This window comes from Dryobates pubescens, chromosome 11 (genome assembly GCF_014839835.1).
Source record: "Dryobates pubescens isolate bDryPub1 chromosome 11, bDryPub1.pri, whole genome shotgun sequence".
NCBI classification, from domain to species: Eukaryota; Metazoa; Chordata; class Aves; order Piciformes; family Picidae; genus Dryobates; species Dryobates pubescens.
Genome location: NC_071622.1, coordinates 30,402,522 through 30,419,972, shown reverse-complemented (window position 1 = coordinate 30,419,972; position 17,451 = coordinate 30,402,522). Strand labels below are relative to the sequence as shown.

The 17,451-nt window shown below is 42.6% G+C and overlaps 1 protein-coding gene across 5 annotated transcripts in view; it reads left to right on the top strand.

Moving 5' to 3' along the window:
- Positions 1-17,451, top strand: part of FGGY (FGGY carbohydrate kinase domain containing) — a 353,247-nt gene that overhangs the window by 321,565 nt on the left and 14,231 nt on the right. For 4 of the 5 annotated variants that reach the window (XM_054165659.1, XM_054165662.1, XM_054165660.1 and 1 more), the window contains one exon: positions 123-217. The exons of the other annotated variant lie outside the window; for it this stretch is intronic. In XM_054165659.1, coding sequence (XP_054021634.1) covers positions 123-217 — 95 coding nt within the window. The remainder of the gene's footprint in view (positions 1-122; positions 218-17,451) is intronic. 5 annotated transcript variants of the gene reach the window in all.

Below are 17,451 nucleotides of genomic sequence, written 5' to 3'. Positions count from 1 at the left end.
TGGTTTTTCAAGTCCTTTTGATTCCTTTTTTCTTTGTCTGTTTTTGCTTTAATTATTTATTGTGTGGCTAGTGCAGTACTGCTCTATTCTTCCTAACAGAGGCATGGCTTTTTCTTGTGTAGGCAAGCCTGTTGTCCTGTCCAAAGAAGTGGAGTCAGTTTTGGTGGGTGCTGCTATTCTTGGAGCTTGTGCTTCTGGGGATTTTGCATCTATACAGGTATGCAGTACCTGGTGGCTTGGGTTTTTTTCAGTCCTAATGTGTTTCACACTTTGACGTTTGGCACCATACGCTTGAATTCAAGTGGAAAAGTTTGTACCTTCTGCACCGCCAGACAAGAGCAAGCATTACTTTCTCTCCACCCTCTTTTTAACTCCATACACTTAATTTCACAGACAGCAGCTTCAACCTGCATGTCCCTACAGACAGAAGACAAACTCTGTATGCTATTTACTTGTATCGAAGGTTCATTTGTCTTCTGACCGTAGGGACGTGCAGGTTGAAGCTGCTGTCTGTGAAAGCTGGCCCTGTAATTTTACAGACAAAAAAGGGAATTTGGCAAGACTCAAGAAGGTCACACTTTCATCTCAGTTATATTTGTCCTACTTTCCTTCCTTCATATTGAGGAATGTTAAACATAAAAACCAACATAGCACTATTTGTGCAGTAAAAAAAGACACACCTATACCTCTTGTCCCACCCACATTCAATGCAGACTTAATAATGAGGATGGAATTTCATGTTTATTCATGTTATTTCAATCCAATAACAGTTGTAAAAGTAGCAGTAAAGCTTTTATGTTTGCTGGATCAGCCAAAGCCTAACTTAGCTGCATTTATAAAAAAGAACCAGTAGTATTCAGAAACCCAACAGAGAGTCTGAATGCCCCAAATCATGCCTGTATTCCCACCTGTCAATTCCGCTAGTATAAGACGTCCTTTCCTCCTGCTACACAGCGACACTGCATTAGATTAGACAAAATTAGTTATCAGGATGGTCCCTAGATAGACTTTTCTTTATGAAATCAGGCAGAGATATTTGTAAATGAAATTTTGCACAAAAAACGTAATGTGTTTTCTGAATAGGGTAGGTGAGCTTCTTACCTAGTTAAACTGATTCAGCTCCACAGCAATCAATAAACAGCCCAGCATAAGCTGAGGAACTGGGCTGTGTTTGGCATTTTTCCAAATGGGAAATTTCCAAATGTGAATATGCTGCAATGCTGTGTAGGTTAGCAGGAAGAGCAGTTTCCTTGCATAAGAATTTTTCCATTCAGATGAATCCCATTGCAACAAATACTTTTTTTTTATATATATATATATGTATGTATGTATCTGACTTCTATAATTCTAGTGCTCATGAGGAGAAATTGTTCTGATGAATGCCTTTTCAGTAGCCATTTTGGTACTAGTTCTCACTTACAGAATCACAGAATCACCAAGGTTGGAAGAGACCTCAAGGATCATCAAGACCAACCTGTCACCACAGACCCCATGACTAAACTGTGGCACCAAGTCCCATGTGCAGTCCCCTCTTGAACACCTCCAGGGATGGTGACTCCAGCACCTCGCTGGGCAGCCCATTCCAATGGCGAACGACTCGCTAGGTGAAGAACTTTCTCCTCACCTTGAGCCTAAACTTCCCCTGGCACAGCTTGAGACTGTGTCCTCTTGTTCTGGTGCTGGTTGCTTGAGAGAAGAGACCAACTCCCTCCTGGCTACAACCACCCTGCAAGTAGTTGTAGAAAGCAGTAAGGTCTCCCCTGAGCCTCCTCTTCTCCAGGCTAAACAACCCCAGCTCCTTCAGCCTCTCCTTGCAGGGCTTGTGCTCGAGGCCTCTCCCCAGCCTTGTTGCCCTTCTCTGGACATGTTCAAGAGTCTCGATGTACTTCTTAAACTGAGGGGCCCAGAACTGGACATAGGACTCAAGGTGTGGCCTAACCAGTGCAGAGTTGTGGCCGTTTGACGCCCCAACCCATTACAAGAGTACAGGGGCACAATGACTTCCCTGCTCCTGCTAGTCACACTATTCTTGATGCAGGCCAGGATGCCATTGCCCTTCTTGGCCACCTGGACACACTGCTGGCTCATGTTTAGGCAGCTGTCAATTTCTTAATCTGCTTTCAAATACATAGATACTTCGTTCCAAATTTAAGATGTTTTCCACTAACATGCAAAACCTGAACATCTCAAAATTGATTTTACCAAGCATGTCTCTTTATAACAATTAGAAAAAAATCTAATGTGGTATGTATTTAGGTAATTTTGGTGCATTCAGGTTTTTAACCCTGCCCTGATATATAAAAATATTTCAGGAGCATATCCAGTAATGTCACAGAATGGCTTGGGTTGGAAGTGACCTCAGAGATCATCAACTTCCCAGCCATGGGCAGGGATACCTCCCAGCTAGACTCGGCTGCTCAAGGCCTCATCCAACCTGGTCTTGAACACCCTCAGGAAGGAGTCATACACAACCACCCTGGGCAACCTATTCCAGAGACTCACCGCCCTCATACTGAAGAACTTCATCCTAAGATCCAGTCTAACCCTACTCTCCCTCAGCCTCAACCCGTTTTCCTTTGTCCTGTCTCTAGACACCCTTATGAAAAGTCCCTCTGCAGCCTTCCTGTAGGATCCCTTCAGGTACTGCAAGAGAGCTCTAAAGTATGCTCTGAGTCTTCTCCAGGCTAAACAACCCCAGGTCCCTCAGCCTATCCTCATAGCAGAGGTGCTCCAGCCCTTGGATCATCTTTGTGGCCCTTCTCTGTACTCACTCCAGCATCTCTGTGTCCTTCTTATGCTGGGGACCCTGGACTGGATGCAATATTCAAGATGGGGTCTCACCAAAGCAGAGTAAAGGGACAGAATATCCCTCTTGACTTGCTGGCTGCACTTCTGTTGCAGCCCATGTGTTTATAGGTTAGTCTGGACAGCATACCATGGCAGAAATCTTTTTCATTGAAGTCACAGACTTTTTAACTTTAAAACAATTTGCTCTTTTGCTGTTACATGTCAGAAAATACCTCTGGTTATGGGAATGGGGTTTTAGCTTGTTGTAAGTACGGTGCAGGTTCTTCCCGGAGTAACCAGCTCCTAAGGGCTTATCTGTGACTATCAGGAGTTGGACTTCATGACTTCTCATGCTCCCTTCTCATTTCTGCCAAAATCAAGTGACTTAATGCCAGGTTGGATAAGGCCTTGAGCAGCCAAGTCTAGTTGAGAGGCAGCCTTGCCCATGGCTGAGAAGTTGGAGTAGATGATATCTGAGGTCTCTTCCAACCTATGCTGTTCTATGGCCAAAAAAAAAAAGAGTAAAGAGAAATTGCAGCCCAGTGCCTCGGCACTGCATAAGTATTCTGTTTTCCCAGATACATCCTCTGCCTTTGTCAGTGCTTCAGCAGCTGTTTGTGTAAGGTCTGGTTCCAGTCAGCAGGAGAGTTTCCTTTTGTTTCATTCAGTTACAGGTCAAGCCCATGTGCTTCCCTGGGATCTCTCTGAAACTGAAAAGGGGAAACTACTGCTATTATACATCCCACTGGGCATTTGAAGTATGTTTCTTTCCATCATACTGCCTGTGGTGATGACTGGGAGCCAGGTGAGGCCCTGAATCCTATCCAGGATGCCACAACATCTCTGCAGTGTGAGGAAACCACCCGCTAAGTGTTTTGGCTTAGCGTGTGTTCAGAAGCTTGTTGTTAAAGAGGTGCCACCTATGGCAATACCAGTTTTGTCATGAAGCAAAGATGTTGTATTATGTAAAAATATTTTTTAAAGAGTTCAGCTACATGGGATCAAGAAACCAGAACCTGAATAAATGTCTTTTTAGGGACAGGGAGGCATAAATGCATATCTAGCATTACAGTTCAGTTACCTTCTCTTATGTCTTTTTTCCTAACACATCTTTCAAAACAAACCTTTCTTAGAGGTGTTGCTGCAAACATGCAGCATCATTGTAGTCTTTGCAAATAATAGAGGTTATTACTTGTCCTCTAATAGATGGTTCATGCTTAATTATTGTGCTTTCCAAAGCTCTTTGTTTGTTCAGTCTAACAATGAAGGAGAAAATTGTGGGGTTTTTTTTAACCAATAACCTCTTTCCTTATGCCTATGGTTGTTTGGGAATTTTTTCTGTGTTTGTTGCAATGGCTGGTCACATTTCTCAGAATGATTTTTTGGACATTTCCACTCAATGTCAAAATCAAAACACTTAAAAGCTATCTGGTTTTCAGGGGTTGGCTGTGCTCCATTTCCTAAAACTCAAACATCTTTAGGACAGATCAGAAATAGCTGTCAAAGCCAGGATCCCTCAAAATCACTTCTGATAATCTTAGTCTGGCTTTAACAGGCTCTGCTGACAAAAAGGGCTGGCTGCTGAACAGACACACAAAACCTGCTAGTGATAAGCAATAGTGGTAGTGCTGCCAGGGAGTCTTGTGTGGAAGTATGTGCAAGTGTGCTGAGTACTGTGTGCACAGCGAGGGATGGTTCAGGAGCTGGGGAGCCTGCAGAGCCAGGGCTGTTGTAGTGTCTGCATGCTGCAGGGGTGTAACCTGTATTATGTGTTGGAACTGACCTGTGTCAGTTGTAGGCATTGGGGCATGGGGCAGCCACCTCAGTATCACTGCCCTGGCAGTCTGCTCTTCACTTAAAAATCTGGACACAAAGACAATGTCCTCAAAATCTACCAGGGCATCACTTTTCAACAGAGGAGGAAAAGATGGGTCATCTGGGGAAGATCCAGCTGCATGGTAACCTTATATAGTAATTAGTTAGGCTTTATTTAGCTTAACAGTGAAGAAACACATTGGAAATGGATGGTATTTCCTTAGGGGTTAAGCATGTGGCTGTGGTAGCTGCTGTTACCCTCATACTCCTGTGCTATCCTGATGCTTAGTCCTGTGGCATTCCATCACCAGGATTTAGAAGTGGGGAGGTATGTGCTTCAGAGAAACATGGGAGGATGGATTTTTCAAGGACAGGCAGCTTAGTTACCTACACAGCACTGAATAATGGACCCGGTCAGTAACGTTCATGAGAGGATTCTCACCCTTCACTTCCTTGGGCAGTTGGCCCTAGTGGCTGGAATAGTACAGAGCTTTTCCTCTATCCTTTGGTGTCCCTTCTCACAAAGAAACAAGCACCAGCATATCTCCTGTCTCTTTTCTCTTTCTGTACTACAGCAGTGATTGTTTGCAGCATGCAGCATTTTGTTCTAATTCATAATTTTCACATCTTTTTATTCATTTTTGAGTGATCTGTGGGGTAAAGATTTTCATGCTTTCTGCTGACCACACCTGTATCAGTTACCAAAACTCTCAGGATGCTGAACCTTTACAAAGAAGCTTTGGAAATGAAGCTTACTGCAAAATTTCTAAGTGTGTGGGTTAATTAGCTTGATTCTAGTGTGGTTTTAAAAGCTCAAGCCCCTTGAAGCTGCCATTTCATCTTTAGGTAATTCTATCAAGGAAAGATTTATAACCTCCATCTCTCATGCCTGGTCACCATATGTTGTTGCTTCAAAGAACGTTGGCTTCCCTATTTTCTTCTTCATTTATTCTCCCTGCATTTTTCTCCTCTGTGGTAAAACTGAATCAAAACAATTGGTCTATCCAAAAACAAAACTCAGGGTGGTGAGTTCTTCCCCATTTCAGCTTTTGGTTATGTAGGGGAGAAAAGTCTTCTGAATTTCTTCTTGCATTATCTTTTCATTTGCCCCTCCAAATGCTTTTAGTAGTTTTGCTGTGTCTTGATTGTTGTGCCTGTGAGCTGTCACACAGTGCTGTGTGACATAAAGAATTTTGAAGCAGACAACTGTATGTTCGGGTTTGAGACTTTGGAAATATCTGCTGCACTGAATGAAATAAACCTTACTGGTTTAGATGGGTCAATGTATTGGTTCTAGCCATTCCTTTCATGCTGAGCAGCAGGATCCTGGTTTTCTGTGCAATTGTTTCTGTAGTAAAAATATAGTTTCCGGTTTAGCAAGCCAGCAGTTCCCTCTCAGTAAAAATGTTCAATAAATAAATGTCAAACTTTCCAGTATATCCTCGTTACTCTGCCTCACTTGCAAGTAATTGAAAATGGGAAGAAGGTGCTGTTTGATTTGGCAGCCATCCAGCTCATTTTTTTGGATAACTTACTCTTTGGGACAAAGCTGTACACCAGGGAGCAGGATTATTGCCTTATAAAATCCTGCAGCCCACTGACTGTTCCTTAATTGCATATTAAAGCAATTAATAAAATTACCTGTATGAAACTAGATTACCAGATTTATTTTGGATTTGCTATCTTCTTGTGGGTCATTATTACTGGCCAATATGGAAGAGAAGAAGCTTTGTATGATTTATCCTAATACATTGGGCTGGTAGCATTCTGTAATCTTTTTTCTCGAGTCATTTTTGGTGTAAAACATTGAGCTGTACATTAAAGGCTACATGGGGTTTTTTGGGTACAAAACTGACTTTTAAGGAAGGCATAGTCTTGTCTTTTTTAGTTTTGGTTGCACACAGGTAGGTGGTATGTCCTGCAAAAATCTATGGAAAAGCTATTTCATTGTTTTTATAAAGTGGATTGGAGGTAAAATAAATGAGGATGAGCTGGATCCTCTAGGAAGAGGTGTTAGGTAATTACCTAATGTGGATCATCTGAATTATTTAGCAGCTGAGCAAGTGAAGTACCCCTTAGCTACAGTTTGCATCCCTGGAAGCAGCCCTGGAAGCTCTGTGGATCATGGTCAGCTGGCTCACCTTCAAGATAACAGGCAGAGATTCCATAGCTGCAAGGCAGATATATTACAGAGAGGGGTTTGAAGTTGTGAGGGTGCAGAGGAAATGATTTACTTATAATTCTGTATAAAAGGAACTTGCAGAGTTTTGTTTGTGCACTGCTTAGTTATGCTTGATTTAATTGACATCCCCTCTCAGTCATGTAAGGAAGTAGTTGGGTGGTGTAACAGAGGATAAAACCAAATAACAAACCCCACATAGAAGAAGTTTAATAAACATCAACCAGGAGGAAGATGTGAGATGCAATGTATTCATCTCTTCACAAGGACAATTACAGGTTGTCATGAATGTAAAGAAGCTCTTTAGTGCAACAGTCCACAGCCTTGGTACTGGACCAACTGGCAGCTGTAAATAGGCAGCATTTCATAAGAACACACATAAGTAGTACCAGGCCATACTCGATGTTTCTGCTGACAGAACTGGAGGGGATTTAGGCTATTTCCATTTCTGGATCAGTCTCTTGTGTAATTTTCTTCCACTTATTTCAATGGATGTGCTTCAGTTGATGATCTGATCCTCTATTCCTCTTCCAAAGCATTACCTGTTGGGTCATGGACTGAAATTAATACCAGTGGCTTGTTGATTTCCATATTTTCAAAAGCAAGAACCAAGTGAAAGATCAGGGAGGGGACCAGCTTTTTCCTTAGAAATGGTAATAACTTGGGAAAGCAAAAGAGGAAATAAAATGAGTTCTCCCTGTTGAGTTAGGGAATGTTGCCTTCCCTCATCTGATTAAAAATTTAAAGCACTCTTGGTTTTGAGCAGGTTGAATTAGTAATTAAGTGCTATAATCAACTTGTGTAAACATAATATTGAAAGAGAGCAGCAAATTATTCATTTCATTGGCTTGCCTCACTCTATTAATGCACCTTTTAGTAAAGGCCTTCCTCCTGTGCTGGGATATGAGGGGTTTTTTTCCTGTTTCCTTAATCAGAGGATTTTGGAACAGCAAAGGAAGGAGATGGTTGTTCTCGGACACCATGCCGCACGCAAGCAGTGTGTTAAGTCATTGTGAGCGTGCCTGCCTTTTCTTCAAAAGCTCCAGATGTGGACATGTAGAGGTGGAGCACAAAATTCAATGGAGACCATGCTTGGGCAGAGCTTGGTGACAGCTCTTGGTTTTCTGAGCAGTGTGCTGGCTGGGTATGGCCTCTTCACTTAAGTGATGTTTTACAAATTCCTCCTGGACTATATATATCAGTCTCAATTCACAGGAGGTGCTCCATGAAAAAATGACTTTATGTTTCAGCACATCTGTAGCTATATATGTACTGTTAGAGACAGTAGTCTGATGGTGAAAAGAGGAATTTTCACAGGCCATCCCTTTGTTGTTCTCTCGTTTAGAATAGAATAGAATAGATGGGGTTGGAAGAGACCTTCAAGATCATCACGTCCAACCCATCAACCAATCCAACCCACCTAAACAACTAACCCATGGCACCAAGCACCCCATCAAGTCTCCTCTTGAAAACCTCCAATGACGGCAACTCCACCACCTCCCCAGGCAGCCCATTCCAATGGGCAATCACTCTCTCTGTATAGAACTTCTTCCTCACATCCAACCTAAACCTCCCTTGGCGCAGCCTGAGACTGGCAGCAAAGTTTCCAAGGGATGTCATGGACAGTTCATGGTGTGGACTCTTCTGCTTGCTGAGACGCAAACTGTTTTCCACATAAGCAGCTAGGTGGTTCAGTGGCTGTGGAGTAGGTTTGCAGCTAACCAGGTGTGGACTCAAAGCAGTGACTAGGCAGTACAAGTCTCCCTTCACCTTTTTCCTTGGTGATTTGACCCTGAAATGCGTCTTTGCCTAATTGAGAGGGTTTTTTTTTTCTTGTGTAACAAAGTTAGATTCAATATGGCATGCATGAAACCACCAAGATACTGGCAATGCCTTTGGCTTTTGTATAGAGTCAGCTGCCTTCTTACCAGAAATCTGCAGAGAAATATAGATGAGAGAGAAAAATTAAAAGGCAGTGATTTGATGGCCACTGTCCAGTTCCTTGTGGCCTAGAGTTTATGGTACAAAGAGTGCCTTTTTAGTTAGCATATTTTGGCCTCACTGTCAGAAGTCTTTGCAGTAAGGGTAAAAAGCAGATGAATCACAACTACTCTTTTGCCCTAAGGATGATCCTTCTGTATTAAAGCTGGGAAATACAAATGCTTGTCTGTCTCAGCCGAGCACAGAATGAGCTTTCAATCAGTTTGAGAGTGTGATTTTTTTCTTAATTTATTTTTTTTTTCACTTTTCAAGACATAATAAATACACAGAAGCATTTCTTCTTTCTTTCAGCCATCTTCAGTATTTCTATATGATTGGAAATCTTTTCTTGGTGGGAGTTTAATCACACATACAAGCCCCACCACTTAGAGGGTCAAGCATCTGAGATGTGGCTGTAGCTGATAGCATGATGCTTTCACAAAAGTGCTAAGAAAAGTACCCTCTGCCTTGTTGCTGTTTACTGACATGTGATACTAGTTGACATCTGTTGCCCTTCTCATTTGAGGACTGTTTGCTTTACTAACTTTAACATTTCCACATTGCTATGCTGCTGAAGTGCAGATACACAAATCTCCTTGGAGTCCCCAAGGTCCTTTTATGAGAAGCAGAGCTGCCTTCATTTGATATCATCCTGCTGGCTGCCTTTTATATTAGAGTAGAGAGAGATAACTCCATTGCTGTTAAATGTTCATGGTGGAGTGCAGTGTCTAGTGCTATGTATTGTCATGCATTTGATGTATTACCAGATCAGTACATGCTGTAGAGTAGTGTTTGGTTCATTGTCACATCAGATGATTTGTGGTTGGTTTATATCACTTGAAATTATTACAGGTAAAAACTTGTCTAAGAAAATGTCAAAGTTTGTTGTAGCAGGTCATATAGCTACTGAAATGACAGATGGTCTTAGCCCATAATCCTAATGCAGGATTCTCAGTTAATGTAAATCAGCATTGCTCCCGGATTTCAGAGGAGTGACACCAGTTTACTCCAGTGCCCTGATCCAATCAAGCACTTAGGTACATCATCTAACTTTCAAGCAGGCAAGAAGCTCAGTTGAAGATAAGCAGGGCTGCCCATGTGCTGAAGTACTTTACTGGATCAGAGCCCAAACAGGAATCTGACACACAGCTCAGTGGTAGATGACACATCTTGAAATGATAAAGGCTGTTAGAGCTCTCCCTATTGCTCCAGATTATTAGCCTTTCAGAAACAAGTTGTGGACGCTTTAGGTAATAGGATACAAAGGCAGCATCTTTCCTTAAGTGCTGTCCTTTTGTGGAAACTTAGCATGCTCCATTTTAAATGTCATCCAGTCCACCAACCTTCAGTTTTGGAATCTCTCAGTAACCCTTTAATGGCAAGGAACAGCAGCCACAGTAAATCAGCATGAAGTGTTGGCTATAACAGAACTAGCCATTGCCTTTAGTTCAGTGTTTGGCACAGAAATGCTAATGCTGGAGGCAACAATCTCAGAAATCCAGTACTTGAAGATGAGGCTATATTATTTTTTCCTCTAAACTAGGTGGTTTAATGACATCCCACACTAATGTAATGAAAGGAAACAAACAAATGGTGGAAGGGGATGGGGCAGCATACATTGGGATTTTGGTGTGACTTACCTGTTTATTAGTTCTGTCTGAGGGTATAGAAAAAGACTTTATTACTTTTGGCATTTATGAGGATAGAATGAAATGGTAAAACTGCTTGAATGACTAAAGAAATCTGCTTAATCCTATGTCTTTGTGCTGAAGGTGTAGCAAGCTTTGCATGTTGGCAGAGCTCCACTGACTTCACCCAAGTTCTGTCTCTCGCATGCATGCATGCACGCACCTGATCACTTCATCAAAAGCAACCCTATGGATGTAAATATCCTCTTTTCTCTCAGCTCAACACACACATTGTCCTGTCTTCCAGCTTCTCATGGACTCACAACAGCTGATGTTGGCAAAGAATAAGATTCAGTGCTTTGTTAGTCTGCAGAAATTGAGACTCTTACTAAACCAATGGTAACCTTCTCATCTGACAGTAAGCCCAAGACCTGGCAAGCTGGAGCAAATATGCTGGCTAGAATAGGTCAGGTTCTGCTGATGAATATTTGTGTAACAAGCCATGAAATGACCATGGTGGAATTTGTCTAAGGAGATGTACAATTAGTTGATTTTTTTTTTCCCCAAACAGACCAAGACTAAGAGCAGCTTGTAGAAGAAGTTTAATAATATCACAACCTTAGAGTTTTTACAGCTGTCTGGCCCTGCCTTTTCTTGAGCAAAACTATAAATATGAAGAAACCATAAATGTGTCTTAATAGTAGATAGATACTTTTTTTTTTTTCAAATGCATTGTGATCCATCTCCTTTCTATTTTAAGGACAGATTTTTATCCACATACTCAGAGACATGGCTGAAGTCATTTGGACCTTGGACTCCCCTTCTGTCCAGGCCATTTAAGCAGGGAAAAATGTGATGGCAATATTTTATAGGAAAGATGAGTACAAAGGAGGGTACCATGAATCCTTTGTAACTGTCCGTAGCCAGTAAGGTCCTTTTCAGAGCGTGTCTTGTTTAAATGATGTTCAGGATGTCAAACTAGTTAAGGTCTCTCTGCCCTCACCTCTTCAGTAGCTGAGCAGAACAACCTTCAAGTTATGCACTAGAGAATTGGAAACTCAATCTGGCTGCATTGTGAGATTAATTTTCCATCTGGGATTTGCACTCTTGCTATGTCAGCACAGGGGATCAGACTGTTCTGTGGCAAAGCACAAGCCTGTAGAGTCACAGCACTAGCTGTCTGAAATGCTTGAAGGTTTTTCACAATACACTTTTTGAAGGACATTAGGATCACTTAGTTGTGGGATTCACTGCCAGCAGTTTGTATCACTAGAGCATATCTTTGCCACCCTGTGTTGGACGAAGTTTTATAACTTTCAGTACTGCATCATCCTTTCTTCTAAAGATGTCTAGGGAAGCTTGTTCCTCAAAATTGGCCCTGTCTGTCTAGTTTAACAAGACTGTTTGCCAGCTAGGCATTTCCAATACATTTCATATTATTATGGTTGACAGCAAAGACATTTTTCTTTATTCCCTTTCATTTAATCATGGATCTCAAATGGCAGAGGAGAGATTCTGTAACATTTATTGGGTTTATTAGCAATAGAAGCAATTGCTTCATTTGCACACTGATTTGAGAGGCATCCCTGCCCAGGGCAGGGAGGTTGGAGTAGGTGATCTCTAAGACCTAATCCATTCTATGATTTTCCTCACCCTAATCCTAACCCTAATAGAAATCCAATTCCTCCTCCTCTTTTGGTCAGCTAAGTCACAGATTGTCACTTCCATGACTTGTTACATATATACATATAACAACCATTCCCAACCTTCTTCTTTCTTGTTTTGAAGCAACTTTTCACACCTGCTGGGCTTAAATATTTCTGAGGCACAGCTTGATACTAGAAATTGGACAGGGACTTGTAGAGAGCATGCATATGAAACTGCTTCATGGCTCTGTTTTATTCTTATTGGGCAAGTGTCCATGTAATGATTAGCAACACCACAATTGTCACTCCTGAGGGAAATACTGGAAGAAAGGCTAATGACTGAGTGGGCACAGAAGAGCAGAAGTAGCAAAATTTTGCACAAAGATACTTCTCCAGATGAAGGTTTAAAAAACACTGGAGCACCACAAATAAGAACTGCTGTGCCTCTATCATGCTGTGCCTTTAAGTGTGTGTAAGCAGTAGAAGTGAGTGGCATTGTTGTCTTTCACAAGTGCGGTTTGCAGCTGAGAATAATTTACAGGGGATGTACTCAATGTGTAGTGTGCCAAGGGGGCTGCATTCCCCTGAGCATCACTAACTTTCAGTACATAAATTGTGCTACATTTTGCCCCACGTTTGTGTGAGCACCTGCTGTAAGTTGCTGTTTTCTGCATAGCTTCTAGAACTCTTAGCGGGGAGTGTGATGGGAGCACGTTATTTTGTTGAGGTACAAAGTGATAGGACAATGCACTCCTTGCTGACAGACTTGAGGAGTGGTTAGATCTCTAACCATGTCACTTCTTTTGGAGCGTTGGAAGCACAAAGGGACCCTCCAAGGGAAAACGCTCTGTAAAGTGAACCAACTTCTAAGCAATATTTCTGTCCTCTTAAGATCTTTGCACAACAAGAGTATCTGGGGAGTTCTGTATCATCACCTAGCTCCAACCTCTCCCTGCCGAAACTGCAGGGTGGAGGATGATAGAGTCACGTTTGGAAGGTCCCTTCATTGCTCAGCCCTGTAGTTCCGAACTGAGTTAAACACCTTGGGTATATGCAGCAAAACGTTGCTGAGTCTAGTAGCCCTGAGCCAGACTCCTTTTGCTTTCAGAATCACTTCTAAGACTTTTCCCAGATTAGTGTTCCCCTGTTCTCATTAAATGAGTGATTCCTGTTAATTTTAAGTAGGATAGCTATTGAATCCTGTATCTTTAGACTGGGCTGAGGGAAGCAGTGCTCTAGAGCCTTACAGCAGATAAATTGGCTGTGTGTTAGCTTCTAGGTTGGAAGCTGGCACTTAGCTTAGGTGAAGGAGATGACTAATGGCCCTAAAGATGCTAAGCTGTTTGAAGCCCTTCTGATAAATGGGGTCTTTTTGTGATGAGCTATCCTCACTTTCTTTTGACTGCTTGGTATAAAAGCTTCATATACACAAGGACATTACTCATTATTTACTGGTTGTAGCTGTATGGTTGTTTAATTTTGCAACAGTCCCATCTAAGGGATGATTCTTGCATTGCATGGAAGGGAGACTAAGCAAGAATTCCTTTTCATTTGCTTTGTATACTTTGCCCCTGTGGAAACACTGAATAGCCAGCACATTTGCCAGAGAACACAAAATGCCAAATGGGTGGCTTTCTGGATGTGGAAGTTCCACTCACACCAGAGGAGAACCAGGTGTGGAAAGAGAAAAAAAGAAAGACAAGAAGGAAGATAGGTGTGGTGGAGAATGGGGCTGTTCTGGTTTTGGCACTAGATACCCAACATCCTCACCATCTCCCTCTTGCATGCTGATATTGTTTATTCTTTCCTCTTGTATTCTTGCCGCCTTCCTATTTGTGCTTCTCTTATGTTTGATTTCCTCCTCCACTTTTTCTTTTTTTTTCCTTATGTGTTGATCTCTCCCCTCCCCTTTCCCCTCTCCCCTTTCCCCTCTCCCCTCTCCCCTCTCCCCTCTCCCCTCTCCCCTTTCCCCTCTCCCCTCTCCCCTCTCCCCTTTCCCCTCTCCCTTCTCCCCTTTCCCCTCTCCCTTCTCCCCTTTCCCCTCTCCCTTCTCCCCTTTCCCCTCTCCCTTCTCCCCTTTCCCCTCTCCCTTCTCCCCTTTCCCCTCTCCCTTCTCCCCTTTCCCCTCTCCCTTCTCCCCTTTCCCCTCTCCCTTCTCCCCTTTCCCCTCTCCCTTCTCCCCTTTCCCCTCTCCCTTCTCCCCTTTCCCCTCTCCCTTCTCCCCTTTCCCCTCTCCCCTCCTCTCCCCTCCCCTTTCCTCCCCTCCCATTTCCTCCTCTCTCCTCCCCCCTCCCCCCTCCCCCCTCCCCCCTTCCCCCTCCCCTTTCCCCTCTCCCCTCCCCCTGAGTCCTCACATAATAAAACCAAAAGAGGAAGGAATGGTTTGTGCTCATTCAGTATTGAGTGTTCAGCTCCACTCAAGGCTTGTAGAGCTTCAATAGTGTTGTGGTATATCCTGTGTTTTATGGGTACAGCATGGTCACACAGCCCTGATTGGGCTATGCCAGTCTTCTTGGACTGGAAGAGGAAAGATTTTTGATGGTACTGATCACAGTGCTAAAATAAACTGCCCTCCCCTAGCCAAAGGAATACGCGTTGGTGAATGCCAGTATTTCAGACACGAAATGAAGGACACCGGCTAGGAAGCCAGCTGCCTAGGTTAGTTGTTCAAGATCTGAAAATGGCAAGTCTTTTAAAGCTTCTTTAAAAGAAGTCATTTATTTTAAAACAAACTCTGTCATGAGTCATTTGACTTCTTTTTTTCTTGCACACATAGTTTATGTCTCGGCCCTTCTAAGGCCCAAGTAACATCTGATACTCCTTAGGCTGAGCGGGCTCTGGTAGGATCCTGCTTCCAGTTACAGTGCACCACTTAGAACTCCATTTAATTTGAGTCTTGTGTTTACATGCTGTAACTATGACTTATTTGTCATTTTAATGGCAACAGAAAAGATTGTGATTCTGTCTCAGCCATGCTGTTGAATAGGTCTGTGTCCTCAGCAGCACCAGAGAAGTGGCCTGAGAGGGGCTTTTACTTTTTGCCTTGTTCATTTTGCTCGTGTGCAGGTCAGGAGGCATGAGTGGGGAGGCAGTTTTCTTAGTATCCCTCCCAAATACTACCTCAGTCTAACAATACCAGCAGAACATTGCTCCACGTTTCTCATACAGTTTGCATAGAGGCCTCATGCCATTTTATTTCCCTTCTATTTTAAAAGAGCCAACACCAAAGTGTGCACTGTCTGCACGATACACTTTGCCTTTTTAGCCACTTTTCTTCTGTTGATCCAATCTCTTCCTTTGTCTCCTCCCTTCTGCTCACAGGATTTGTGTTTAAATATTTTTACCTATGATTCAGGTGCAAAAATAGTTAAGGTGTATCAGTTCTTCAGGTGGTCTTCACTGCTCCTCCCAAGGCCTGAAAGGAGAAGGTGAAACACAAAAGTCAGAAAAAGCTTTGTCCTACCCCACAGCTCACAGGGAGAGTGCTCAAAGACCCCGGGCAGCATCACTAGGCAAGGCTGACCGGCAAACACCCACTGCTGAGGTGGCTGCACCTTAATTAAGCAGCATGACTCTTGTTCCCTCTAGTGGCTAATTACACAGGAGCTGTTTCACACCAGCATTTGGACTTCCCCTGCTTAATTGTCCTCCCAGCCACAGTTTTTTGCTGTGTTTTGTAACTTTCCCAATTTCTCCCAAGGATGACATTTGCTGTTATTTTCATTGTGACTTCAGAAAGCAGGAAGATGTCCTGTGGGTAGATCCTACCTTCTCTTGGCAGCACAGCAAGTGGGCTTGGAGTTGGAGAGATTTTGGTACATACTCTCCCCATGCATGCTGTGTGTTTTCTCCAGCATTAGCAGGAAGGGTTAAGTGTGCACGATTTTGCTTTGTTTATCAGCATCCCTGTTCCTAGTGTAGCTCCTCAAGTATGAACAGACAGGAATGTCAAGAAATGTTAAACACCTCAAATCAGCAGGCTTGTTTAATGTCCTTGAGATAAGAGCTGAATTGCCTGGCTTTACAGATCAAACAAATGCCACATAAAATGTGGTGTAGTATTTCTCAGTGACAGAGTAAAAAGAAGCTGTATTTGCCAATGTAGTTCTTATTTAGCAGGCTGGTAATGGGAGGCAATGAGTGGATTGGGTGACACAGTACTAATTCAAGTCCAACATAAACTCCTTAACTCCCAAGTTCTTCTGAGTTTACCTCAGTATAAATAAAAGCAGAATTTTGCAATGAGAAAATAATCTGTGTTGCCTAACTGGAGAGTCAGAGCACATGGGGTTTAGTCCCAACTTTGCCACTATGACTTTGGGCAAGTTGTTCACCTTTGTTCTTCTTCCAGCTGGTTTCTGAAGCACATCTAGTGATGTTTATCTAACTCAGAGTTACATTAAAGGTGACAGAATGAAAACTGCGAAACCAAAAAAAGGTGCCATGATGCTAATGGTGGATTAAAATAAGAATGGAAAGGCCATTAGAGTGATAACTCAGTTGTACATAATTGGAACATCTTTTGACTTCTGAGTGGGGAAACAAAATCATCTGTTAGAATTGCAACCAGTTTGTTATGTGTGGTCATTTTCATTGCTGTGTATGTCAGACGAGAGATGGCTGATGTAGGATGCTGCGACTGCAGCTCAGAAACCTCTATCTGTTTTCAATGTCTACAGCATTCATGACTTTTACAGGTTGTGTTACACAATTACAATGAAATGCACTTCATAGGCAGAATTCTTGCTTTCAGAAAATATTTGGGCAGGAATGGGAGACCACATCCTTGAAAGCACAACTTCACCCAGGGTTTGTATTGGCAATTCCTTAGGAACAACAAAGGCTCGATCAGGACCAACATTTCCCTTCACAAGCTTCCAGCTTTAGGCACCTAGTAGTGTATCTAATACATAATGGAGACTGGATGCTCTTCTTGCTCAAGTATGGAGCCTTCTGAACTTCAGTTTAAGATATTTCAGTTGTCCTCAGACAAGTGAAGGAGCTGGAAAGTAATGCAAATCAGCTGCTGTCCTTCTTGGCTGTAGTGGGATCAGAGTTAGCAGAACCAGCAGATGCATCTTGCACTGCTGAGTGTTTTTTTGATTCTGAAACTGGTTTGTGACAGGTCAGTAACTCAATGAATGTAATGTGAACCAGTCAGCAGGATAAGACCTCCTTGTTAGAACTGTATCCCTTTCCTTGCGTGTCTGGGTTGTATTTGGTTAAATTAGGTTACTGAGTTGTAGAATGGTCTGCATTCCTTCCAGTCCTGTGCAAATGAAATGACTGACAGCTTTTCAGTTGCATGTGGTCCTACTGTTTGTTGGGAGAGGAGAGGGCAGGACGAGATCCTACCAAATTTTTGGTACATTATATAGGGAGAAAAGCTTGAGCAGGAGAAAACAGCTTCTTATCA